Source organism: Nelumbo nucifera, chromosome 4 (genome assembly GCF_055504915.1).
Source record: "Nelumbo nucifera cultivar China Antique chromosome 4, China Antique-T2T, whole genome shotgun sequence".
NCBI classification, from domain to species: domain Eukaryota; kingdom Viridiplantae; phylum Streptophyta; class Magnoliopsida; order Proteales; family Nelumbonaceae; genus Nelumbo; species Nelumbo nucifera.
Window position 1 is genome coordinate 19292429 of NC_142652.1, and position 27984 is coordinate 19320412.

The following is a 27984-nucleotide window of genomic DNA, read 5'->3' on the forward strand; positions in this document are numbered from 1 at the left end:
TTCAATCCAATCACAGCGATTTTTCCTTCTCTTTGAAGGAGTAAACGGTTTGGGTGATGTCAGATTACAGGCCAATAGCATCGATTGATCTATGAAAATTAATGAACGATGGCTTTGCATTATAAAAATCTGAACCTGTCCATACAGAGAGAAGATAAAGTCTTCTGGTAGACTTCCCTTTCCCTTCTCCTCATTTCATCAGTTCATCAATCTTGAATCAATTTTCAATTCGTCTAGAGAGCTTCAATTCTTTCTCCTTTTCTTTGGTGTAATCCCTGTCTCCGGTAGCACATCTCTTCAATTTACTAGTTTCATCAGATCATAGTCGTTTTTCAGTAACCTGAAGGGGTACCTCAAAATCTCTTCAAATTCTTCAAACCATCCTGTTTCAGTGGTCAGTTCTCCCCACCTCTTTTTCCCCAACCCGAATTCCATGGATTCAACTCCCCACCACAACCAAAAACACCAACCTTCCAAAGCTGAGATCCTCTCTAGTGCTAAGGTGGTGGCTGAGGCAGCTAAAGCCACCGTCCACCATGAAACAGACAAGGTAGACAAAGGCAAGGTTGCCGGTGCTGCCGCCGATCTGCTTGGTGCCGCGTCCCATTATGGCAAACTGGAAGAGAAGGGGATGGGGAAGTATGTGGATAAGGCCGAGAATTATCTTCATCAGTACCACTCGTCACACTCCACCAGCGCCCCCAACTCCACCCATTCGACCACTACTACTCATTCCTCCACACATTCGCATTCAGGGGGTGATTCTCATTCTGAGAGCGGCTACGGAGAGTACATTAAGATGGCTCAAGGGTTCTTGAAGAAGCACTGAATTCTTCAGTTGGGTGTCTTTGTTTTATCTTTTTATGCAGTTTCACTAGTCTGTATGATGATGACTTAATATTTCCTAGTGCTACCTTCTATCTAAGATGAGTTTGGGTTACTGTGTCAGAAAAGGGGTTTATTAGTATTATTAGTAGTAGTAGTAGTAGTTGTTTGTAATTGTGGTGTATTTGAAGGAAGGATATATGTTGCTTGGATCTTGGGATTGATACTTGTTCTTTTTTTTCACAAGTAAAAAAAAAGTTAGTTTGATCTTCCTGTAAGGTTAGGGCAGATCTCCCTAAACATAATCTCTATACGTGATTGTATTTCTACAAAATTCTACTAAAATAGGTGTAAGGCTTTTGCCCATCTTTATTCCACGGAGGGGACTCTTCTTCACAAAGCTTTTTCTGATGATCTTGATCAGGGTTCATTGATATTTCTAACCAAGGTAACCAGGGTTTAATATCGCAACGTACCGATGCTTATCGTACAGTACAATACGTACCAGCTTTTAAATCTTGTGATACGGCCACTCAAAGAGAATTAGGAGGGGGTGGTGGGGCGGAGGGTATCCCTCTCTAGGGGGGCCAATGGATTGATTTTGGATTAGACCCGTTGGATTGGATGAACCAACAAGACATTGAATTGGATCAATTCATACTTAATGGTCCAAAATATTTATTGGATTGGATTGAACTTGGTCCATCCATAATGAATTTTATATTGGATTGGATTGAATTGAGACAACATCTGGTCCATTGATAAAAGATAAGAATATAGGTGTCAATGGATCAGGTTTGGGTTAAAATCAATCTAAAATTCAAAATTAAAACAATTATGAAGACAGTGCACACATTGAATTGGACCGGCCCAAAATATTTATTGGATTGGACCAAATTCAGTCCAATTGACACCCCTACCTCCCTCCTCAGACCCCGCATCAGCTGCAAGATTCAAAATAACAATACACCCAATACACCAATAGGGGCGTATCGGGCAAATCGATACACATTTTGGAACTGTTTTTTTTTTTCACAACCAGTTCAGGGGGGCCGGTTTAGGTCTCCTCTACCCCTTGAACTGATCAGACCTCCGATACACTCACTGAGGGGCATATCGGAGGGGTCCCGGAATAATACGTATGGCCTATACATGTTGATACTTTTAACCTTGGTCAGCAGTGCCTTCACCAGGCAGCTTTGATTATCAAAATGATCTCGTTTCAAATGCTAAACGCAATAAATATATTTCAAATGATATCGTTATAAATTTGGTTCTCCTAACGAGGCACTAACTATGAGTTCTTCTGGTTATGACTTATGAGGTCATTCTACCGATTAGATGGCATATCAATTATATAAATTAACTCAAACCGCAAGACATCATCCATTATACAATGTGCATAGCTTTCCTGTAACTATTGCTACTTTCAGACCCTTACGGACACTGCTGTTGCAAGCATTAGGATCAAAATCCTACTCGATTAAGGTCATTTCGCTATTGACAGTTTGCATTGCTGCCTTAGACCTTCCCCATGCTTCTTCAGTTCTTGGGATCTGATGAACTCTTCAATTCTTGCCTTGAGTTCAGTGTTTGGAATGAGCATGTCTTGTGTAAGATGGGAACGATTAAATGGATCAGTCTGCCATACATGCAAAGCAAATCAGCATGGTAAAAGGAGAAACTTAAATGGTAAAACAGCAGGAAGACGAGCAAAGAGGATTACATTATCACTCAGAAGGTGCCTCTGGATGACTGGTCGATCTACTGTGATTCTTGAGGAAGGGAGGATCACAGGATCCTTCATTAATGTGTACTGCAAGATAATGAGAAGATATGGGCATTTTATTATATACACTTATCCAAAGTTCAAGGTTGATCATGAGTTGACCTACATAATGGAGTAAAAACTTACTTGAATTGGGTCAAGGAACTCGTCCGGTATATCTCCAAGGGCTGCTTCTGTGTCCATTGCCTCAGAAGCTGCAGCTTTAGCCTTTGCACCCAACTCAACAAATTCTTGTACGACTGTTCCATCCTCGCCTATCCTTCTTAGAACATCAGCTGCAGCAGTAAACAACTAGAGAAATTTCCAAACTGTCAGACACCTCGAGTAAATAATTCTTCAAAGGATTTTCTTGGCTCTGGTGCCACAGGTAACAGGACCTGTAGTTCAGGTATTGAGGCCCCCATAACCTCCCACTAATTGGATATTCTGAATGTCAAAACCCACCATAGGATGGGTCCACCTAGAGAGGGTTTGCAGTTTGCACCAGAAGCATGAGCAAATTACTTTTTAACCATCTGGTACATAGTTCCCGCAGATTTCAAGGATTTTTAAGGACTTAGATGTCCACATTCTTACAGCCAAAAAACAAATTTTCTAAGCTGCGTTTTGGTTGCTTAATCTTCATTGTAAGACCTGTTGGGTCCTAACCATATGGAACATGGCAAGTTAAATGGGCCAAAGACTTACTTCCCAGACCCAAGAAGTTGGCATTAGTAAAGATTAAAACATAAGACAAGAAAAGAAAATAAGGAATTTTGCCCAAGTTACCTGCTCATTGTATGAGCGACCATCCCTTGAGATGGCAGATGGAAAAATATTTTCTTTATCTCCCCTTGCCAGATGAACGTATATGTCAACAATCTTCCAGAGAATCATTACATCAGTTAGAATGCTTTTCTATTCAAGGAAATCCACAATTGAACTATCATAAATGACAAATGAAATATTCCATAGTCAAGACTATTTAATATATGACAGTAGAAGCCATTTGATTTGGAAACCATAATATCATGTGGAAAGCAAACAACATTCTTCTGGCTCCTCCAGGCAAAAGCTGTGGTTTCCCATCCCAACTTACCAGGTCAGGGAGCCCTGACACATGGACAACCACATACATAGGATAATGGTATCCACCAAAGGAGTTAGGAGACCCAGGGGGCGGATTCATCTTGCTATGAACCAGGCCTTTCCTAGCCTGATCTTTAGGTCAGGTTGGGCTGGCTCTAAAGCCTCTGGTCAGATTCAGGCTTAAAAAACCCAACCCTAATCTAAGTGCCTGTTTCGGAGGTGTTTCATGCAGGGGCTTCTGGCATTGCAAGGTAGGCCCAACACAGAGAGCCATGTAGTCATGTTTGGTGAAAAACCCGGAAAGCCTTATAGGCTTACATGAACTGAGAAATCAACTTTCTGGTTGCACCTCAATCAACAATGAAGCCCTCCCAAATGGGCCCTAAGTGCAGCTTGGACCCAGGTCGGGTCAATTCAACTTTAAGGGTCCATTTGGTTTGCAATCAGGATCGGAATTGGAATCCCTTGGAACCAGAATCAGAATTGCCTATTCCCAATGCCTGTTTAGTCCAGATGGGAATCGGAGTTGGATTCCAATCATTATTGTTGTTGTACTTTATTATTGTTTTATAAGTATTTAGTAATCAATGTCTTAGTATTTATTATTAATTTATCAATATTTTATTAATATGTTATTTTTTTTCTTATTTCTTTACTAATATTTTATTACTAGTTTCTTAATATTCTATTATTTTGTGTTGTTATTTTAATATAATTAATGTTATTTACTAATTAATATATTTGTTTTTTTATTATTTTACTAATATTTTATTAATATTACGGTTTGGGGGTTTTTTGTCAAGAGTTCTTTACTGCTTGATAGACTCTGGAATGGGAATCCCATTCCACCAAGAATGGAAATCAGAATCCCATTCCAACCAAACAGTTAGAATCAGAATGGGCCATTCAGAATCCCATTCCAGCTTTAAAATCAATCCAACCTGCCCAAGTTGCACACCTAGCCTAGACCCATCTAGGAGCACCATGCATACAATAAATGCCAACTATAGCATGTTCTCATACACTTGGTACTTGGTAGATCTGTGCTCTTACATGCAAGATATTCTAGCTAGTAAGTTCAGAAAATTGTGAAACCCTAAAAATTACCATGATATGATCCCTAACCTGTTTAAGCAGCTTTTTTGGCCGGAACTCATACTTTTCAGGATCCGTCAGACGAAGAGCTCTCCGTTGAGGGCCCACAAGTTGTAACAGGAAGTAATTCAGCATACTGGCCACTCTTTCAACCTGTAAAGAACAAAAAAAATATGCAATAGTTGCTTGAATCTAAAAGCAAATAGTTATGATGCAGGAAAATCTAAAGACATACAGTTAGAAGAGGACAAACAAGCATGAGCAAGGAAAACAGAGGAGATTTTTATGATGAGCAAGTAAGACAGGAGAATTACCATCTCTGGAAGAAGGAAAGGAGCTGAAATCTCTTCTGAAGTAAACGCCAGCATACCCACGTCTTCATTTGCCAATTTCATATCAATTCGAATAATCTAGAAACATGCAATGGGGTGTATCCAATTAGATATATCTGATTTTAGGTTAGACCTTAAAACCATCACTGCAGAAGAAAATTGTTAAGATAATCAACTCACATTCTCTTGGGAGTGAAATAATCGGGTTCTCTCCTGCCTCTCTTGAGCTGGCCTTCGCTCCCATTCTACAGTATTGGACATCTCAGCTTCCAATTCTTTGAGTTCAAGAATTTTGTTAAGACTTTCATCAAGCAGATAGATGCTATCATTGATCAGGAAGTTCAAAAAGTTCAAATAAACCCCTTTCTCTTCTTTCCTTGCAATCTGGTAATGCACATATATATAATCAAATTACCCAACAAGGACCAAAATATTGGAGATCATGATACAGGACCAAGTCCCACAACAGACTATTTACCTGCCTCCAAGCATTACGATGGCTAGGAACCTCCCAGAGGTATTCAAGAAGTTCAGCAATATTATGGCGGATGTTGAACTTGTCATAGAACTGCAAATAGGGAAATAACAACAAAAGAAAAAGAATATAATTGATGGTTTGCAATACTTGACAACTTCAGGGATTGGACTACTGCATAATCATCAACAAGAATGGAACATTACAAATACAATTGCCTGCAATGTCCCAAGCATTTCTTTAAGATTTTTATCGAGTATTTCCAAATGTTTACAACATTTTCTATCTATGCCCTTATATATTTTCCCAATGTACGATTCTGGGAAATGGAAGCATTTCAAAGGAAACAGAGTTCCATTGGGAAAAGGATTTCCTTATTACCGTGGGTTAAAAGGGATTGGACAGAACAGGAAACCACCAAAAAGAAAAAGAAAATAAAAACATGAAAGAAAAAGAAAATAAAAACATGAAAGAAAAAAAAAATCCGTATGCATATCCATTATTATATGAATCCTTTTTGCCATCCCAACCTGTTTAATGCCATATCCATTATTACATTATAAAAGTATAGTAACACAAAAACTAAAATATTCCATATGCATAACCTACCCATCTCAACACTAGATGACTGATGAGGCTGATACTAGTAATGGTGCTTGATAATGAAAATTAACTTCTACTGTAGAACTGTCTCAAATTTTAATCATATAATTTCTTAGTTCCCGAATTCCTACATTTCTTTTTTTTTTCTGGCTTATCAGCATAAAGATAAAGACTAGTTATTGTACAGAACAATACTGGAAATCCATTGCACCTGTTATATGTGTGTATATATTAGCTTGAAAGCTGAAATTAAAAATATATACGTGTGTGTGTGTGTATATATCTGTGTATGTGTCCAGTATTAGCAATCACCTGTGTATGAGATCCTGTGAACTCAATGTCAACATAAAGCTTCAGAAGATTCCGGACAAGATACTGAAGTGATAGTTGATGTCCTTCAAAAAGGGCAGCTGTCTCGGGTAAACCACTGTACATTCAATAAACAAGTAGCATATGTTCAAGTTTAGTGAAGAAACTAGATATTTGACTTGAAAATAAAATGGAGGCATATGATAACCTTCTATGTGGAATCCAACAGTTCAACACCTCTACCATCTTCGATCTTAGATATGGATTTCTGATATAATTTGGGCTTGCCATGAACATGATAACAAAGTTCATAAAGTCATCCTGGCATAAGAGAGAAGAAATTAATATCTGAATACATTAAAAAAAGGATTTCAAGGAAATTTAACTGACCCAGAAAGAAAAGGGAAACAAAGGGATGTGCATATTAGGGCTACAAGTTCAATAGTTGAACCTACCAATGGGAACACCCTAAGAGGGTTTTCTCTATCACGAATCTGAGAGGCTAATATAAGCAATTCCATGGCATCTTCAACAAAGTGTTCCGGCATACATGCAAATTCCATTGGGCAACTTGATGGCAGTGGCATTTTAAATCCACCAACAAGGCCAACCAACCAAACTACCATTAACCTGTAGAAGGATAGGGCATGCCGAAGAAGTTCTTGGTCCTTCATTAAGAAGAAAGTTACATAAAAAATGTCAAGCAGAGTGCCAAATTCTGCTATAAAGAATAATACATACAAGTTTTACATTATATTTGTCAGGATATCTAGATTTGTTTTTTTTTTTCTTTTTTTTGATCAGCAATCAGGATATCTAGATTATATTAGCACTGAAGAAGCCTTCCATGGCTCAATCAAGGTTCAAAGTATCGGAAACATAAGGTGTATCAGAATGACAATTTTAAGAGACGTTTCGGGATATGCATGGATACATACGAAAATCAAGATACACATGGATACATTAGAAAACTTATATAAACCTTAAAAGAAATACGTTAATAACAATAAGTATGGCCTTAAATAAGCTATTTCAACAAACACTTATAAAGAAAACAAGTTATTTAAACATACAAACACATACCTCAATAGTTTATATAAAATGTGAGATATAGGGACAAATTGGTAACTGTTGAAGATACTGGAAGAAGTAAAATGTGTATTAATTTTCATAAAATCAATATAATTTCTATTAATATTTATTAGTATATAAATTTTAATAATCAGTTTTAACATTAATTAATGAAAATCCATTAAGAAGAAAAATGTTTGCTTAAGAATAAAAATACATACAATTATAATCAACAATTGAATATGGCATAGTGGTTTGGTTATGTTATTTACAATCATTTTTTTATCAGCAACAGAAAAATTCTTTCATTAATTTAGGAAGAAAATTTACAATATACAAAGCCTCCCCAAACTCATAGGACAATAGCATAACCATATTCTTACAGTTACAGCTAAGTCCAAAAACAATTCCCTCTATGCTGCATTCCCTTTGTAAGCATGGTCTTTTTTAACCAGCCTTCAGTGTTTTTTTATCAATATTAACCATTCTTCATTGTTTAGTCTTCTTTTTTGTTTGTAAACCTTCCTTTCATGGTAAGATTCTTCAATCCACCCAACTCCCTCTGTTTTTCCCAAGCAAGCAAGCTAGGGATGGATTTAATGATGATCTAGACATGGCTCACTATCTAAATAAAGTAGATATCCCAACATCATATTCAATTGGAGGAAAACTCCGGTTCTGTAGTTACCAATTTGTACTAGTAATGGAACCCAAGTCCATAATTGGAACTTCTAATAAGCAAATCATATTTCTAAGGGGAATAAAGATATGAAAAAAATGCAAAATTTCTACTTTAGTAATTAGAACCATAGGAAATCAGAATAGATTAAAATGAAAAGGATGAAGAGACCTACTTCCTAGAAAGCAACTACCAATCTAAAAAGGACAAATGATCCCTTGAAATTGAGCATACCTTCATTATCTGAGCATCATAACATAGCTTCTCTTGTGAATATGTCTCAATTTCTTTTTCAAGGCGAGCTATATCTAGCTCAAGTTGTGGTGAGGGCGCTTGCTCTTGCATGGCTTTTAAACTAGACAGAGTGTTTTCACACCTTGATAAATCCTGAAATTTATTTCATTCAAAATTCAGAATTGAGATTCTAGTAAAAAGAAAAAAAAGGTCCAGTTTATGGATTAGAATGGGGCAAAAGATCCACTAGTAGAAACAGAAAATTCATAAATATGTTCTGGAGCATGTTACCTGGATTAGATGCTTATAGTCAGAAAATGCCTTTACCAACCCCAGGTTGAGCACCCTTGCAGTCATAAAGAAGCATTCGCAAATGAAATTATATTTTATTTTCACACCACAACTTGACATTGGCTTAGCATTAGAGAGGAGAGATAGTCCACTGGAATAACTTCCCGAGCTAGTTGCTTCTTGAGATTGTAATATGCGTTTCTCTTCATCACTCATTTGTTTGGAAGGATTATCTTTATCAATCCATGCTACAACTTCCTCCGATGATGCATGGAGGGCTGTCAGTCCTCTAATATAGGTCCATCACCACAAATTAGGAACAATATACATATCAAGGAAGAAAGTACAGAAAATAACTTCCCTAGAAAAGGTTCTCACCTTAAATCCAAACGCGTACTGTGAAATACATACTTTGGATCAATTCTGTCCCTCTTTGTCAAATTTAGATCTAAGAAAGGTTCACAGAGCTTAAGCATGACAACACTGAGATTGATGAACATGCCTGAACTTGCACAGGATAATGGATCGACCTGGGATCAAATTGTAAAACAAGAATTAACCTGATATAATGGTTTAATTTTTTTTCATGGGAGATCTTGTAGGTAGGATCAATCAGGGCATTGCTATCATGCCTAGAGAGTCTAGAAGTGAGATACTTACATTTATCACACTAATGAAAACAAATATAAATTCAAGATTTTGAGGTATGGTATATTTCAAGCATCTAAATTGAAGATGGACTTTCTTCCCTTTAAACTAAAAGGACAATAATTTGCTTAGAGGAAATCACCTGTATGTGAGCCCTTGATGAGTTTTTATTGATCACCTCTGCAAGATACTCAATAGTGCTCTCTCGTGTATCAGCCTTTTGAAGGAGAGCACGAATAACTTTTTCGAGGTCATCATATAAGTTATTCATAACAGTCTTGATAGTTGCAAAAGAAGACAATATATCAGCTGGACGACGTGTTGATGCTTCTGAGAAGCACTGCTGGCTGGTAAACCAAATACAAGTATTGTATTACTAAGCAATGACAAAGTGCAATATACAAGCATTGGTCAATTATATATATCAGCATTGGACATTGTAAGTTCGACAAAATCTGCAACCAGTGTTCTAAAAGCAAGAGGCAAAAGAAAAGAACAAGGGCCTTTTAGTGCCCAAGGCACTAGGTAAAAGTAAGGCACAATTTTTGGAAATTTTCAAAAATAAAATAAAATAAATAAATAAAACATTAATATATATATATATATATTCAAAACCTAAACTTTAAAAGAAATTAAATGTTTTAAAAGGCTTACTAGATCAAATCAAAATACATAAGCATAACAAATAAAACAAATTCAAAGTGAAAATGAAAGCAAACAAATGTAGATCACACCAAAATGCTTTGAACACACAATAATTCAAGCATGTGATTTTGTCTACCTAATGCCTAATGTAGGGGTTTGGGAGTAGTGCCTCCAACCTGATTTTTGACCCATATACATGAGGGGATTGGTTTTGTGATTTTTTTCTGCAGTTCATTCAATTAGAGATCAGAAATCAAGTATATTGTTGCTTGTTGCTTCTCTAGTGGAAACTTTGTTATCTGAGATCATATCCACAACAACTAGGGATTCAGGTATTTAAATATCCTTGTCTTTGTTTCTTTTAAAAGTTAATAGAACATTACTACTCCACAAGTAACAAGAAAAAGTAAATTAGAAGTTAACATATATACCACTACAGAAGTGTAAAACATATGAGAGTACAAAAAAAATGGCCAAAAAAAGAAAATTTAGAAAACGAATGTGCTTGGGCTGAGGCACAAGGAAACCAAGGTGCATGTGCATTACTTGGGTTCAAGCAAGGTGCATGCCTTAAAATGTGCCTTGCGCACAGGCCTAGGCACGCCTTTTTAAACATTGAACTCATCAGGATATAAATATATAACCAAAAAGAACAATTACCCAAGCTCATATATATACCACAAATATAAAAGTCGGATGTGTGTGGGATCCCCATTTCCCTGTCCAATTAAAGAGCATAATAACACAAGAAAGCACCAGAGTACCTCCATGGAAACACTAAACCAGGTTTATTTACAGAAATGATATCATTAAAAAGGAAAGGGGGAAAAGAGGAGCCAGATGATGGCTGGGTCATCAAGAAGTTGCCTAGAGAATTAGAGGCCATCGACTTCATCACCAGAAAATTTTACACTGGACAAGCATGGATTAGAATGCAAATAAAAAAGAAAAGATTGTTAAAGATCTCATACTAATCATATAGAATCTTCATCTTCACACACCGTTTCTGTCAAAGAGCTTTCCAATAAGAAGCAATCCAAATTCAAATTGATTAAAAAAATTCTATCTTACAAGCTTAACAAATTCATAGGCCACAGAACTCTGCATTCTACAGTATAATACCATAATACCTAGTAGGCCTCTATAATAATATCTTCCTCAGCAATAGTCTATCCATAGAATTATGAAGTTTAATCCATTAATATTTATTACAGATCTTCGTTGGCTGCTCTCAAGAAGTGATTGACTTCTTTATTAGCATTCTTTTGCAAAAATGCTATTCCCCTATCTGGTGGCATTCACTTCTTAAGCAATAACATTAGAGAAAATATGAAATCTTAAAATTCAATAGTCTCCAACCTATAATATAACATTTCCACATAGGCACACATGCTATATGGTCTGCTAGAGGAATAAAAGAGATCCCTCCACCTCCTTTTCTCCAGACATCTTAAAGGTGGTCCAAATGGTCTCACAGAGCATTTTGGAATATCTTGAGTACTTCCATCTAAGATGGGTAACGAATTAAGGCTTTTGTGCAGTGTTCTGGTGTAAATGGCAGAAAAGAAAGAAGAAGAGCATTACAAGTGATCTTACCAGTTAGGTGAAACCAGCAAAAAGGATAGGTGGTATGAGAATCTACAATACAATAAAGATGGTAAAATGGTCGATACTGAAAAATGGTAATCTTAGTACTTCAACAATTTCCTACAGAGCAGACGTAGGATCAAAGCCACAAAACTGGAGTGTCTCCATGGTCTGGCTAGTATTTTTTAATAGTGTACCAATATATAATGTCCACTTTGTGCAAAAAACAATTGCAAAGGTTAGGTCTGCATTCAGTTCATCCATCCCAAGACCCCAGATAGCTAGGACCAACATTGGGTAATGACCTTTTTTCAGTAATTCCTCGAGTTCTAAAGTCATAAATGAATCATTCAAATTTGCATGTAAGTACCAACTTATCTGACATATATATTGCACTCTAAATGTATTTTTCACATTCTAATGATTCAATTTTACATTTTTATATGCTCTCTCATTGCTTATCAAAAATGGAAAACAAGAAACAATGATAATAGGAAGTGTTCCAAAACTACATAAAGAAAACTCACCCCACATCAGGTTCACTTTTGAAAATAGTATGGTCAGGAAGAGCACTGACATGAAAGAAGGGACCCAAAATGCTGGTCATTTCAATAACACGACCGTTCACGTAAGTCCCTCTTGGGATCCACCAAGGATGATTTACCAGAGCCTTCGCAGCATTAGGAAATTTAGTCACCAACAGCAACAACCCTCTCAGTGGTTCCTGAAAGTTTCCGAGCGCGGACACCTTAAGCACGCTCCCCCTCAAATCTTCGAACAATCCCTTCAAAATTGGATCCAAACTATCCAAATCGGAATCCTGGAAAAATTCCTCTAAGAAACCTGGGGGACACCCTGGTCCACCGCCAACACTACTTCCTCCTAATCCACTGACCGAAACTTCAGAGAAAATCAACGGAAGTAGAGGTGAAACTGTAGTCTTATTTGCCGAATTTATGTTTTCGTTGTCTGGAAACATATTGGGATTGCCCAAGTGGATCCGACAATAGGAGACAGCCAATTTCTTAGCCTGTGAAACAACGGATGCCATCTCCGACTGACGGGTCTTGTCCTTGATGGAGGTGATCTTCTTCCCCTCTTCACAAGCACGACGGTAGCATCCAAGCAAGTAAGGAAAAGGTGGTTCCGCGCCGGGGAACTGACCCGAGAGGCGATCGATGAGAATCCGCTCCAACAAATCCCGCGAAAGCAGCAGTTCCTTTCCCTCGCTGAGAATTTCAGCAGCAGTCATCTCCAAGTAGACGATACGGGAATCATTCTCCATAGAGTCAATGAGGGAGACTAAGAATATTTTTCGAAGAATAATGTCTTCTACTTCTGCTAGGGACCTCTGAGGCTTCTGGGTCGCCATAGCACACAAACAAATGGATGATCGAACTAAATAATAATAACGATAATTTCACAAGAAAAAAAAAAAGAAAAGGCAAAATATACTTCTGGGTATTAAAGATTACAGGTTTCTAGTGGTGGGATGAATTGGATAGTTGAAAAAATGGGTCTAAAGCATCTGGGTTGCATTCTGATATTGATAAAGTTAGGGCTCAATGAAGAAACTAATGGAGGGAAAGGAGGGGTTTTCACAATCCGGAAATAAAAACCTGCGCTTTGTAAATCTCGGATAATTGGGGAATTGCCAGAATGCTCAACTTCCCAATTTTCATGTAGCGTTCTTTCGTACTTGGTACCGTGGGAAAGTTATACAAGGGCTCTCCACCTCCAGTCTCCCCTTCTCAGACTCAGAGTTGGATAAACGAGTTAGAGTTAAAATAGGATTGAATACGAGTCGGTAGGGTAGGTGCTAGCCTGCGTATTATTTTCTTATTCTTCGTGTTAGATCCAACGGGCACAATTTGTAATTCTTGTATATGATCCAAGTACCCTGTGAAAGATTCCAAATGGATTAATCCGGTTTGGTTTTGCTGTGCACGATCAGAGGTTGAATGCCTAGTTTAATATTCAACCGTTCCAAACCATCTCCCTCTCTCTCTCCTGGACTCCTTTATAAAATTTGACTGATGATGATCAAATAATAAGGGTTAATTACCAGTTTTTTAGGTTTAGGGTTTGGCATGATTTCCTATTTCTCCCCTAGTCCCCTATCCCATTAATTACCATTAGCTGCTTAACTAAGCAGTAAGCACAAGCTTTACTTCTCTGCAGAAATTCTCACTCGTTAAGCTAAGAATAGTTCCAAATTGAAGGCCCAACCCAAACATAGACTTTTCTATAATTCTCTTTTTCTTTTGATGGTGTTTGTTCTTTTCCTAAAGGTCGGACTTGGACAGGACAGGACCCTAATTTAAGTTCTAGGCCAACCTTATGATCATAGAAGGTTGGACTAGGCCCATACCTTTTGCAATTTCAAACCTGCAGCCCAACTGCAAGCCTGTAGGTTGGGGGTGTATCTTGACTTCTTGAGTGGTCAGGTCAGCTAGGAATTTCATATACTGTATTGTGTCTATAGGGCTGTGAATAATCTGGACAATCAGAGTGATGTTTGGATCGATGATGGTTTCTTAAAAACAAATAATTTTAATAAAACTGAAACTATTATTCTATTTATATGCTGATAAAATATGTATTTTAATTATAATTACCTTATGTACTGTTTATGAAAAATTACAAAAAAAAGAGATCTTTACGTATTATTAACTATATAATTAATTCTGGTCTGAATCGGTTTACAACAAGAATAACCAATCCTAACCCAATTATTAATCAAGACAAAATCATAAAATCAGAACTCCCATTAAAAAAACCATAAAATCAGAATTGACATAATCGTTTAGTCAGTTCAGTTCTATCAGGTAGAGCCGACCATTGATTGCCTTTATTTATAGAAAACCTTTAGGGGGCGTTCCTTTTTGGATTTTGAGAGGGGGGAAAGTTGGTCAATGGGATTTTGGTTCCCATTGGCCAAGAATCCCATGTTGACCAGGGAAAGTTTATTTTCCTGGGTATCAATAATTTTTCCACTTGGGGGGAAAGTTTCCAACACTTGAACAGGACAAAAATGCCCCTTTTAATAATGAATTTTTATGGTTAAAATGATAATTTCCTTTTTTACTTGGAAAAAAAAAGAACATGGGTAAATATACTTACCTAGGTAAGTGTTTCCTAGGAAAAACTTATCCAGGTAATTGCATTTATTCGGATAAATAACTTATTAAAAAGCAAATGGGGCCTTAGAGTTTTGATCAATGAAGGTTCCTTTTTGTAATGAGTTCATTTATATACACTAATTTAACGAGGGATAAGCAAGAATTTTGACAAGTCACTTGTACCCTTTTTATGGTTAATTATCAAAACGGTTTTGATCTTTTTTGCCTTGGAATATCTAGTAGATGATGAACTTGGAAACAATGTCTCTATATGTGTAGGGGTAAGGCTGCGTACAGTTGTCCCTCCCTAGATCCCGCATTCGCAGGAGTCTTATGCACTGGGCTGCCCTTTAGGTTGTGTTTGGTTGCAATGCAAATTTATTTGCACTAGCACAAATGTATATGAGTGCAAATGAAGAAAATGCAAATTCCCAGTTAATTTTGTTTTTTATTTCGCATTATTCTACTTCATATCTTAGTTTACTTCATTTTTACTGCAATCAAACAAAATAAGCCAAAATTTGAAACAAAAATAAGTCAGAATTTACAATCAAACCATCTGCACTGTCGTAGTTTTGCATCAGTGCAAATTTATTTGCATTGCAACCAAACACAGCCTTAAGATCTAATAGATGATGAGCAAGCACTCAGTCCAAATTTCATTGTAGTGCTAACATTTGATAGCTCATCCAAATAAAAGCATTATAGAATCAAATTCCAAATCCGTGTAACAGGTGGTTAGCTTGATCAAAATGAAGGTACCTATTTTTTATTGAGGCATCGGTGGTGAAAAAAAATTTAATTCTAAGAAGAGATGAATGTGATGTTGTTTGAAAGAGGGAGGGTGATTAAGGGTCCATATATAAAATCTGAATCGATTGTGCTGCATCCAAAAGGAAGTAGTTTGAGAATTTCAACTGCTTAATATATGCTTAGATACCTTGAGGAAGCTCTTACAAATTCCACAAATATAAACTACAATAAATCTAAAGTTAAAATAACTATAAATAATGTATAAAACATATGAGAGAAATGCACACCTAATAATTTATATGAAAAGATAATTAGGATTTGGTGCTCACACCATTCTCATCAATGTTTTAAAAACTGATCTGGAGGCTGAACCATTTTTATCTCCGGGTCATGGGCCACCAGTTCGACCTATATATATAATATACATACATACATACATACATACATACATGTGTGTACATGTATATATACGTGTACAAATACATATTTATCAATAAATAATGTATAATTATGTTTTAGATATGTTATATGTATTATTTTATATTTAATTTATGTTTTTAATTCAGTTTTTAATTTTTATTTATAAAAATATTAAAAATTGTGATTTAAAGCCAAAAAGGGGGTTTTGACAAAAATAGTGGGACAATGCACCTACGACCATTGGGATGAGAAACCAAGCGAGGCTAACGTCGGAGGTCCCTTGTCACCTCATATCAAGAGGCCACTTTTTTTCTGGCCTCAGTGAACGGTGATTTCATCGAGCAAGAGAAGGTTGTACTTTGACTCTTTCGTTCGGGGAACTGTCATTAATGGGTATCCTGAAAGCTAGATCACTAGAATAGAACGAGGCCCTTTTTCTTGGCTGAAGTGAACGGTTATTTCATTTCAATAAGGTGCTTTTTGAGTTCTCATTTGTTTGAACGCATTGGGCGCACCTCTTGAGTTGCCCTACGAAGAGAGGCATAGATCTCGAAAAGTTACCCAAAAAAAAAAAAAAAGATCACCTCAATTGGACATTGAAGTGCAAAATTATGGCATTTTAAAGTTTACATGTGTTGAATGTGTAACCCATGACCCAATGATCGGGTTGACAATTGAACCAATAGGGGTTGGATGGTTTTTGATTGGTTGATGGATTTTAATGGAACCGGACCTAGAATCATAGTTGGGTGATGGTTCGAATTGTTCAACCAATCGAGTCAATGGCAAGTTGAAAACACTAGTTCTCAAAGCCCTTTCTCAGAGCCTTTTTCAGTTGTGCATTGGGAACATCTCCACATGAAACAAAAAGATGCAAGTATGGATATGTTCCCAATGCATGACTGAAAATGGCTGTGAGAACGGTGTGAGCACAAATTTGTGAGGATTGAACCCCACCATCCTCATGAAAAGATACATTGCAATTAACAATACTACAATACTAGGAGCCTAGATCACTACAATACACATTAAATTGTTGATAGATCATTTATAAATCCATCTTTAATTTTTCCTTACCATGAAAAGTTGAAAACATTTATAATATATAAAATAAATTAATTTTCTAATTTTCAGATTTTCCTAAAAAATTAAGAAGAAAAATTCATCTTTGACATAAATTATTATTAGATCAATGAATTTAATAGGGCATTGATAATTGTATTACAATTCTCTCATGCAATGGAATTTATTTAAAACATATATATATTTCTGAGATTTTTCCAATTTTGAAAAATCCATAGATCCAACAAATTGGACCGATGGTGTAATTGGATATATGCGACATGTTCGCAGAACAAACTTTTTGGACAACTTGTAAGGCTATAATAACTGCCAAAAAGTTTGAATGAATGTCAAACATCAATTTATCCACCCATACCAATAGTAACAATTGTAGCGGTGGTTGTGACCGCCGCCACTATAGGCCTTAAGGAGTACAAATACAAATATGTACAGTACAGATTCATACAAAATAATATAAAATATATCGTTTTGCACTTTACAAATTTGTATTTGTACTCCTTCCAAACTGAGCCTAAGCATAAAAAATTTCACACTGAGCCTAAGCATAAAAAATTTCACTTATGCCACACGTTCATGCCTTTGGATACCGATACAGTATGCCTTGTATTTGATATATCATTGCTTTTGAATTCGGATGAACTGAATGCAACGGCTGTTCAGTGGGCTGTGGAACCAATGATGAGGTTCTACACCAGTAATAAATTCATGGCCCCATGTATTTTATTACTGGCATGGGACCTTATCATTGGTTCCACTTGCTCATTGCATTTTAGGCTCTATTGTTTATTTCTTTCTTTATTTTTAAAAACTTTAAGATGTTGAAATCTACAAGGAACTGTAAAGTGCAAAGAGCATTCAATCAAGTTAAAACCTGCTCCTGTGTATATTCAATTGGGCTTAGCTCATCAATAAGTAAATGACAATTAAATTTAACAGCTGCTCAAAATTGTATATGAAAAGAATTTCCATAATACTCGTATTGCCCTCTATAAAGGACATCAAACAGCATGTCATTTGCTTTTCAAAAATTAAAAATAAAAAACAAAAAAATCAGCATCTCTTTTCACAGAACAGAAACGTCTGAATGCAATATGGAAAATCTCCATCTGTTGCGAGTATGATAACTTGATCAAGCATAAAAAAAAACGGAAAAAATGGTGACTCGAACTTAAGGCACATTGATGACTTGGATCAAGGAACAAAAGGAAAAAATGGTGATTCGAACCTGAGGCACATTGAATTCACTAACCAAATTTATCAGTACTCGGGCTTTGTACCTAGTTGGTATGACCCAATCTGTTGCAAGGCTGCAGCCATAATTGCACTCTGAGAAACAAGAATGCCAGGCAGGGTGCTGATATCGTGCATTCACTCCCAGGTCAATCAATGAGAAAAATAGAAAACAAGCATCTATTTATATGGCATGAACCAAGGTTCTGTTTCCTGCAAAGTAATATCAAATCCATTATCTATAGATACAAAGCCTATTCTTGTCCTTGAATTACTTCTTTTGCTTCCACCATGAAAACAAAACTAAGGGGAGGAAAAAGCATGATTAGCTGGGAGTGTAATACCTAAGAAATTGATAACTACCTTCTTGAAATTTACACTATAAACAATGGTCAGTAAAACTTTCAAATTCATTAAAATATCTTCAAACAACCTACATGGGGAGTTTACAAGAAATCTTTGCTAACATCATCATCATCATTATTCATTGGAGGTGATAATGAACATCTTGCATTAGCAGGGCCAAACAGCAATTCAACACAGAAGGCAGAGCCACATACAGATTTACCCTTGTACCCAACTTTGTCCAAATCCCGTATGGAGAACTGCAAGAATTCACAAAGCCAATTTCAGGAAAAAAAAAACATAAAGAAAACTATGTTTCTAGAAAAGATCTTGTGTTGTCAATACCATGCTTTTTGAAAAGGATAATCATACATGCAGTGGAATATGGATTGTTGAAAAGAGAGTAATCTAAAGAAAAAAAAACATTCCGTATACCAGGAATATTGACTCATTTTCCAGAATGTTCAATTCACAGCTATTATACCTAAGTATGGATACCAACATGGACACAGAAACGGGAAATGGGGATACGACTCCTCATTTCCATAAATACCAGAAACAGACACGAATAAGGGTATCCCATACAATATGCTTATATCATGCTTTTATATGTAGTTATTGAAGTGAAGTGTCATATCTGAAGCTTGTGTCTTGCCAAATTGAATTAAGGTCCCATTCATTTTCAGGTATATCACTTACCCAGATACGTGCATTTTACCTGTGTTCTTTTGTGCCCAGGTAAGTTTTTTCTGTTTCCATTTTTATCCTTATACCTTATTTTGTATTTAGTGCCTGTTTAATGGGCATTTTTGTCTCATTAAATTTTATCAATTTTCTCTCCAAGTGGGAAAGTAACTTACCCACCTAGGAGAAGGGTAAGACTTTCCCCAGTAAGTTGCCAAAAAACTTACCCGGGGGAAAGTTGTTTTTACCTGGGTCCCACATGTACCAATAAAAGAACATGGGAAAGTTGGCCAACTTTTTCACCAACCCCCCCCCCCCCCAAACTTACTGGTAAGTGAATGGGGCCTAAGTTTCTAGCATATATTTTACGGTATGATTTGTTTAGACATACCATTTTATATATTTTTGAAGGTGAGTGCTATGGTATGATTGGAGAGTTACCAATTAAGAAAATGCTATGGAGAATTATATAGAAGTGTCTAGGGCTGCACCCAAACCCAACTGAAAAAAGTTGGGTTGGGTTGGGTCGGGTTGACGATTGGGTTAGGGTTGACCCCTCGGGCAACGCAAACCTGAGCCTATTATTACATCTAGAACTAGTAGTCATCTATTATATAAACATGTTAACATCTCATATCTATAATATACTATAGATGAAAATCCCTATACATAGTATCGTAAATTCATGAACCCTAACCTTAACTCTCTTTTCTTTTTGAAATTTTATTATTCTTTTCTTCCATCCACAGTTCAACTTGAGTCCCTCTTCAGCTAGCTCTACTCGTAAATCCTATCTCTTGTGTTGCCAATTGCCACTGCCCATCCTACTGGTTGCCACTTGCTGGCCACTTTGCAATCCACAGATGTTTTCTACTTTTCTTGCTACCACCCAACTGCCCAGGTTCCTGCTGCCCCACCCTGAAGAGTAAGTTCTCCCTATATTCCTCACTTTTGAATTCTGTCATTTGTTAGAGGTTCCATTGAACATATATGCAAAAACCAAATTGATAAACCCTGTTGACCATGCTGGTTGCCTGAATCTTAGAGATTCTATAAGATTTTAATAGGGTGAGAGGGGAGGTTGGGTTGGGTTTAACCCAAGTCCAACCCAATCCAAGGTTAGGTGGGTTGGGGGTTCAGAACTTAGGGTTGGGCTAAGGTTGACCTCAACCCAACCTATCCTGGCCCAATTTTCACCCCTAGAAAAGTATTCATGTGAAATCCGATGTCAAATTTGGTAGATATTTTTTTTCCAATAACAGAATACTAGGCATAGATTCACAGGCCAATTCGGTGGGAAGAGCAGAAAGATGAAACTAACTGGCAGATGTATGCATCAAATGCAAAGCAAGCAACATGGATTGATAGTTCCAAGATAGAATACAGTCATTACAATACTCAAACGTTTTTACTTTTTTCAGGAGGCAAACATATTGAATGTTCATATCCTATGAACTGGTAGCATACATGTATCATTGGCATGCAGGAATTATTTTCTCAGTACTCTTGGAGAATATCTTAACTACTCTTTTAAATATGAATTTCTTCTATTGCACAACTGAAAAGGGAGACTAGCTAAGGTTCCATGGTTAAAAACTGTGGCACCTGTAGTACGCTATTTGTGATAAAAGCTGTATTGAAGCAGGCATAGAAGAGACGCCCTCCAATCATTTTTTGGTAAAAAACTACCCTCACATCTCCAGTGACCTGTCAGAATAAATATGGCTCAAAGTATGTGAAGGGATTAAACAGTGAAGAACAATCTACAAAGCCACATATGTTTTGTCAGGTAATTACCTGTAAAGGTTTATCGAAGCAGTAGTCTAGACACGTCTTCTGGTAGATAACTGGATTTTCTGTATCCATTTGTACAACAACATGAGGTACATCACTTGTCTCCTTTGAATCCTCATCATTATTAATGAAGGAGAGGTAATAACATTGGCTGTTAGTTCTTTGATATCCTTTCTTGATTTGTCTGCAACCATTCCTACATACTTCCACATATGGACGGTAAAGTTGGCCAGGGATCTGTTTCAAATTGTTCCAAAGAAACTCAATTCAGTATGTTATCAACAAAAGGAAGGGACAAAAAAGACAAGGACCTTCAGCATCATATCCTCCCAACCAAGGTTCTCTTTTCAAAAAAAGACAGAAGGAATAAACTAGGAATCAAATGACTTTTTCAAAGCTTTCTAACAATGGTTTAGACATCATGACATGACTTGCTCCTGATCAAGAACTTCCAGAAAATGTAAGCAATATTTTACTGTATGAAAATTGCAAAGTCAGCTTGTAGTTTCCCAACAAGGATATATACATAAACGGTGGAAAGGTTATTTAAGTAAATCAAGCAAATATGAACTTCACTAGCAGTATATGAAGATGCAGAAGTCATGTAGTATTCTAATGTTTCTTAAGTCCAAAAGTTCAATCAAATGACAATCAAGTTGCTCATCAATTTCTCCCTTTGTAGTTTAGGTTCACTTATGATATGCATGATATTTGTTTAGAATAACAAAAAAATGTGAATTTATAATACTGTGTTAGAGACATACCTCCTGTACCTCTGAGATCACAAAAAAAACCGAGTCAGTGTTAACCGTGTCATAAAGTCGGATTCGTCGCAATTCCCTGCTACATGGTTGAGGTAAGTTCACATCAGGTGGTCCATTACCAACTCCCCTTGGAAAAGTTAATATTTTGGACCAGTATTCCACATAACGGAGTTGGCTTGCTATCGAAACCTGTTAAGGATGGAATTACAAGGAAACAGCAATTGGTATTGACAGTATAATGAATTAAATTTTCTCATCACAAGTACATAAATAATTATATACATATGAACAAAATCAGGCATTGCCGGTGATTAAGAACATTGCTTAATCTGCACTTGTGGAGGAAGTGATAAGAAAGGCTGAATGGAATCTAATGGTGTGAGCTGGTGTGTGAAAGCAGTTTTTTGGGACCACAGTCAACAGCCTTAGGGATCATTGGAATAGCATTGTTATTTATGCTTCTTAGAACTTCTGTTTTTGGGGTTTCTCTGGTGTACAGATTCTGGGGGAATAAGGTAAATATGACATAGAAAACACAGTTACACACTATACTCTGTTATACAAGTTTTTGTGAGGAAAACTCTCCCTCTTACTCTCTTAGTAATACCAGTTTACCATTTTCCCCTTCCCCCCTGTGAAAAAAAAGTCTGCACAGAAAAATGTTGTGTCCTGGTAACTATTTGGTGTCATTCTCATTAATGGTGGTGCATATTCCATATGCAAATACTTACGCATATTTTATGTCTCTTACATGTATACAACATGGAATTGACTAAAACATGTCGACATACATGGATCGGTCATGGGATTAACAAGGACATATTCAGAATATGGCAATTTACCAGGAATGATAATTTTCTATCTGCTTTGAACAGATTTTTCTTTTCTTATCAATAGCTTTGAACAGGATTGTCCTTGTTATATAGCATGACTTACTCCTTCATTGTTGGTAGTTCGTCTTTGTGCATACAGCTGAAGAGCTTCCTCTGCCGACATGCCACAATAGATTAAGTAGGCACATACCATTAAGCCTGTCCGACCTTTTCCTGCCTGGAAGAGTAAATTATGAATTACCCCACAAAGAAGCCAAAATTCAAAGACATGAAATTAGACTATAGGCATTAACTAGTCAGTTGTGTATTAGAAGTTTGACTAGTGAAAACAGAATTCCATCTCAGATTTCATGCATGGTGCATGGACATGTTAATAATTTCATCTTTTTAAAGATGATTTAGTTAGATCAGCATATGCAGACCTTACACAAAATTATTAGAAAGAAGGTTTGTACTCCAAACATTGTAGGATAAAAGGGATCCTACAATCAGGTATAAGCCTGGGAAAAGTAATTGTGCATACTCAACTCTGTTTATGAATTGTGACCCATTTGACTTGAGCTGATCCAGGTTGACTTTATGGATACCCAATTGATCACAATTTAGATAAATTTGATATGAATATTCACATGTTTGTCACAAGTCACAATTGACAACTGCATTTTTACATTTTGAACCTTCGTGACTCATATAGATCAAACAATATTCATACTCTGATCACAGGTTGACCAGCACTTCAAATGGATTTCAAGGTCAGCTGGCCTTCTCTGCCTAATGGATTTCAAATGCATGTCATTCTGTTCTTTTGACCATAGGAAGCTTCATTACTGATAACAAACACAGACATATTAGCCTGGGTGCAAATATTAAACTTTGAGAGAAATAAGAAGTCTGAAAATTGGAAAATAAACATTTGGACAAACATTTTAATGTAGTCTAACAAATGTGTAGAACAATCTGATAAAGTGAAGAAGGTTGCAGATTGTACCATGCAGTGTATAACTGCAATATTTTGTGGATCAAGAGAAAGCCATGAATGCACACTTTCACAGAAGAGCTTGATCATTGGGAGGGATGGGACATGGTGGTCATCAAATGGGAAAATCTCCACACATCCATGGAAATGTGATGGATCATAACTTTCCTCTGCACACAAGTTGTAAACCTACAAGCACCAACAAAAAAAAAACATTATTGCAAAGTACAAAATTAAGTTCCAAAATCTAGAAATATACTAAATTATATAATTGTTGTTTAATTTGTGGATCAATAACGTTTTTTTTCCAATAAAAAAAATTATTGGATCAAAAGCATTTTATTAGAAGGTAAAAGAGAAGTACGAATCCAATTCTTCTAACAAAGGCCATTGTTATGCTTGATAAAAAATGATATTTAACCAGACGTTTTGATAACTAAATACTTGATAAAATTAAACAAAACAAAGGAAATACTAAATATATATATTATATAAACGAAAACCATGTGCTAGGCCAGTACTTGCCAGCAGAATTATAATAAATTACAAACAAACCCCCCAGCAACTAGATTTGGGGAACATGATGTTGTTCACCTATTTATTATTCAAATACATAAAAACAAGATAGGGAATGAAGGATTCCAAAAGAAGAAAATAAGGGGAGGACTGTGGTTGCATAACCGCACCTTGTAGTGCCCCAGATGTTTCATGTCTAGCACAGACTTGACCTGCCAGAGTGGATTTCGGTACATTGCTCGCATGTGTTCTGCAGGAAATGACATTGCCAACAAGCGGTCTGTGATATATGACATATCAAGGTCATATCCTCCAACAAGCATTCGCCTCCGTTGCTTGGAGACCAGGTGATGGATGTAGAGCGTTCTGGTGAGATAATTAAGCAAATAATAAGGATGATGGAACTCCACCAGGTTCCCTATTGTGCCTGGCCCCTGTGTTGATATTTTCAGCCCCATTTTGGCTGATTTAATATACTACCTGGAGAAAAATGATTGAAAATGTGACTGTAAATTAGGAAGCTATCTTTTATTTTTTTGATGAATAACAGAAAATATTGCATTGAAAGAAGCCACCATACTGCTCAAAAAGACAGGCAGTAGGCCACAATGTATGTCTCATCTCTCCGTTTAAGGAGAATCAACACAGCACAATAAGAAAGAAGAAAGAAAACAGAAAACAGAGAAGGCAAAAAAACAACTTTTACAAATTACAGTCCGGTCCTGGGCATCCCCATTCTAAAATTGCTCTCCCATCCCCATTTCTAGCCAAAGAATCTACCATCATGTTAGCACTGCACCAAATTGAATGAGGAGGCTATCTTTCTTTTGTGACAACTGATAGAAAGGCTTAGTCAGAAAAAGAGAGATCTTCATATGGTGTTCATTGATCAAAAGAAAGCATATGATAGAGTTCCTAGAGTTATAATATGGTGGATCTTGGAAAAGAAAGGGGTTCTAAATAGGTATATAGACCACATTGAGGATATGTATGAGAGTGTGACAATCAATGTTAGAACACCTGTGAGAAATACATCAAATTTTATGGTTACGGTGGATCTTCACCAAGGTTTAGCTTTAGCATTTAGTCCTTATTCAGGAGGTCCCATGGTGCGTGGTTGCTTACTGATGACATTATTTTACTTGATGAAACTAATGAAGGATTAGATGTGAAATTAAGCTTATGGAAGGTTCAAAGTATTGATGGGATATATCCTGTATCAGGCATATCATATCACAGCTTTGGGGTACCAATACCCCTTTTAAGGTATTTTTACAAAATCTCTTTTTTAATAATTAAATAACATAAAAACAAGCTTCTTATGAAATTTTGAGAAAAAAACTAAAAAAATAAGATGAACATGGTTCAAAGTGTAGATACACCACTTGTGGCGTACCGAGGTGTATCGGTACTTTGAACCATGAGCTTATTGGACAAATGCCTTAAAAACAAGAGGTTTTAAAATAAGTAGGACTAAAGCAGAATGTATGATATGTAAATTTAATAATAAGAGTATAGATCAAGGACTCGGGATTGGAGGCCAAGAGATAACTCAACATGACCTTTTCTAGTACCTTGATTCAATAATTCATAACAAGGGAGAGATTGAGGAGGATGTCACCCATAGAATTATAGTTGGGTGGGAAAAATAGAGGGGTGCATTTGGAAGTTTGTATGATATGCGAACACCACTTAGATTAAAAGGAAAATTCTATAAAACAATTGTAAGGCCAACTATGTTGTTTGGAGTAGAGTGCTGGGCAATCAACAAATAACTGTCCAAAAAGTGAGTGTGGCAGAAATGCATATGCTGAGATGGATAAACAGGAAAAAAAAACTAGAAAGGATAGGATTAGAAATGAAATCATTAGAAGGAACCTAGGAGAAACCCCAATAAGTGATAAGATGAGAGAAATTACTAAGATGGTTTGGTCACATGCATAGAAGATCATCAACAACACCCATAAGAAGAAATGATTTGTTGCCAGTTGAATGGGCTAAACAGGCTAGGGGTAGACAAAAAAGGACATGGATATGACATTAAACAAAACAGAATGAAACAAGATTCATGTGGCCGACCCCATATAGTTGGGGATGGGATAAGGCTTGGATGATAATGATGTACCTGTAAATTAGGAACTCAAGCTCCAAAGTAATGATAAAGCATTTTATGGACGTCCATTTATTCCAGAACTCTTTTTGCAGACTCCTGTGGTGCAGGAGTTGTTTGAAGAAAAATAAGCAGTCCAAGGCACATAAGCTTCATCCATATAATATTGATTCTTATGTAGAGTTTTAATATTCTTCCTATGTTCACCTTAGGACTTTGGAGAGGTACCAAGTTAAGCTATTTGCATAAATATAAACGATTTGATGATTTTGATCGTGGAGTTTATAAGTTGGTAATTGTTATTATCCAATCTGTGAAGAACATATGGAGGAAATTGGTTTGCCACAAGAATGTAGAACGGTATTCCAACATTGGATTTGTGAACTCACTTTTTCCATGTTGGAACTTATTGCACCATCAAGAACCATTTTCCCTTTTCATCTACCACATGAAAAGGAGAATAAAAAATTAAAAGAAAAAACCTTAATTTTGAGAATTAAGATAGACTTGTGGAAGTAATTAGGTTAATCTGAATCAGATTATGCCACCTGAAAGTAAATTTGAGGAAAGAAAATAAATTAAAACTAAAATAAACCAGTTGCAGATTTGATAATTTATGCCTAAAATTATGTAAGGCTATTTGAAGACACCCGTCTTGGCAAAATGACTGATAACCAGGGAAGTATATAAGAAGCTTGTTTTATATGAATTAGGAATCAACTCGAGGACTTCAGAACATGTAGAAGGCTATATGAAGATACCATACGGCTTTTGACAAAATGACTGATTTATAATATTGATTAGGATGTAGAAAAATGTTAAAGATAGTCCAGAAAAAGCATCTGACGAGTTGGAATTTTCAACCTCCAACACTTCATCAGAGATGAAATACACATTTCCATGGCACTCATTTACCCAAGTAAATTTATTCCTAACCCATCTAAGAAAATATACCGACAACAAGTATTATTGAGAAACGATCCAGAAACTAAAATGAAATTCTGATATCAAAAGCTGTACATTTTATTTAACTTTTGTCAGTGCACATAATGACGACATACATAATAAAAACACCATACCAGCAGAGCTGAACGTTAAGTGATGAAATCCCTCTTCTAGACCATATTCCGAGACGAAGTAGGGAAGAAAGAAGCGAATCTAAGGTACCCGTTTTTTTCCCAAGAACGAAAACTGGGAACAGGAAAACCCTAGAAAACGCTTGGAATCTCCGCATAAGGGAATGGGCTAACTCAAGGGGGCCAGGAGGCGACCTCCATGTTTTCCATCGAGAAATGAAGCATCTTTAATTGTATCTCTGCTAAATTTGGAGGGAGTTTTGAACGCATTTTTTCAGCCCTTACTTTGGAGGAAAGGTCGCCTAAATCTCGGGTTCGGGAAGAAGGGCGGCCTTAAAACTGTAAGATTGAGGAAAGAAAAGAAGAGGATCTGTCGTTTACATTTGGAGAAGATGACTGAATAAGAATTTCACATTTCTTTCCTTTCTTTGTAAGTTGACAGACTACATTCCATTCTCATCTCTCCCGCTCAGAAGAATGTGCAAGGTCGTTATTACAGTTTAAACTTTTAAACGTTGCCTTTCGAGACTGGGCCGCTAGACCCATGTAGAGAGAGGCCTGGGCCCAATAAAAATGGGCTCATTTAATAATCAAGGCCCGTTATCAATTTGGGTTGGGTTCAAATTT

At 36.4% G+C, this 27984-nt stretch overlaps 3 protein-coding genes across 7 annotated transcripts; 1 reads left to right on the forward strand and 2 right to left on the reverse strand.

Annotated features, from left to right (window-relative positions):
• The first annotated feature begins 433 nt into the window (after positions 1-433).
• LOC104598019 (nodulin-related protein 2-like) lies at positions 434-829 on the forward strand. Its single transcript, XM_010259882.2, has one exon. The coding sequence runs from the start codon at positions 434-436 to the stop codon at positions 827-829; it is 396 nt and encodes a 131-aa protein (XP_010258184.1).
• Positions 830-2162: 1333 nt separating this feature from the next.
• Positions 2163-13460, reverse strand: LOC104598018 (U-box domain-containing protein). The gene is given in 17 exon segments (XM_010259881.3): positions 2163-2350; positions 2353-2467; positions 2552-2641; positions 2741-2905; positions 3383-3475; positions 4808-4930; positions 5092-5187; positions 5290-5493; positions 5588-5677; positions 6500-6614; positions 6705-6817; positions 6952-7164; positions 8481-8633; positions 8772-9060; positions 9150-9301; positions 9562-9766; positions 12179-13460. Coding segments are annotated over 17 exon segments (3111 nt in total). The 5' UTR covers positions 13024-13460; the 3' UTR covers positions 2163-2300.
• Positions 13461-17975: 4515 nt separating this feature from the next.
• Positions 17976-27840, reverse strand: PTEN1 (Calcium/lipid-binding (CaLB) phosphatase). Of its 5 annotated transcripts, none has more exons than XR_016068691.1 (9): positions 27361-27840; positions 24342-24651; positions 23668-23844; positions 22783-22896; positions 21847-22035; positions 21086-21319; positions 20894-20995; positions 18623-18864; positions 17976-18472 (listed from the first exon to the last, which is right to left on the reverse strand). XR_016068691.1 is itself a non-coding variant. In XM_088886602.1 (9 exons), the coding sequence occupies exons 2-9, from the start codon at positions 24627-24629 to the stop codon at positions 18440-18442; spliced, it is 1275 nt and encodes a 424-aa protein (XP_088742728.1). In that variant the 5' UTR covers positions 24630-24651; positions 27361-27840; the 3' UTR covers positions 17976-18439. The 5 variants fall into 5 exon arrangements, 3 of the variants coding, with proteins under 3 accessions (XP_088742728.1, XP_010258182.1, XP_088742729.1); XR_016068692.1 differs by having other exon boundaries at positions 27343-27801; XM_088886602.1 differs by having other exon boundaries at positions 18727-18864.
• Positions 27841-27984: the final 144 nt, after the last annotated feature.

What these genes read in the sequence shown, in the direction of transcription:
- PTEN1 (XM_088886602.1), bottom strand. Translation starts at nt 24,629, where the DNA reads ATGGGGCTGAAAATATCAACACAGGGGCCAGGCACAATAGGGAACCTG. An exon ending in AACATCTGGGGCACTACAAG is followed by an intron (nt 23,845 to 24,341) that starts GTGCGGTTATGC and finishes TGGTGCTTGTAG; the next exon opens with GTTTACAACTTGTGTGCAGA. An exon ending in TTGCAGTTATACACTGCATG is followed by an intron (nt 22,897 to 23,667) that starts GTACAATCTGCA and finishes TTACTCTTCCAG; the next exon opens with GCAGGAAAAGGTCGGACAGG.
- LOC104598019 (XM_010259882.2), top strand. Translation starts at nt 434, where the DNA reads ATGGATTCAACTCCCCACCACAACCAAAAACACCAACCTTCCAAAGCT.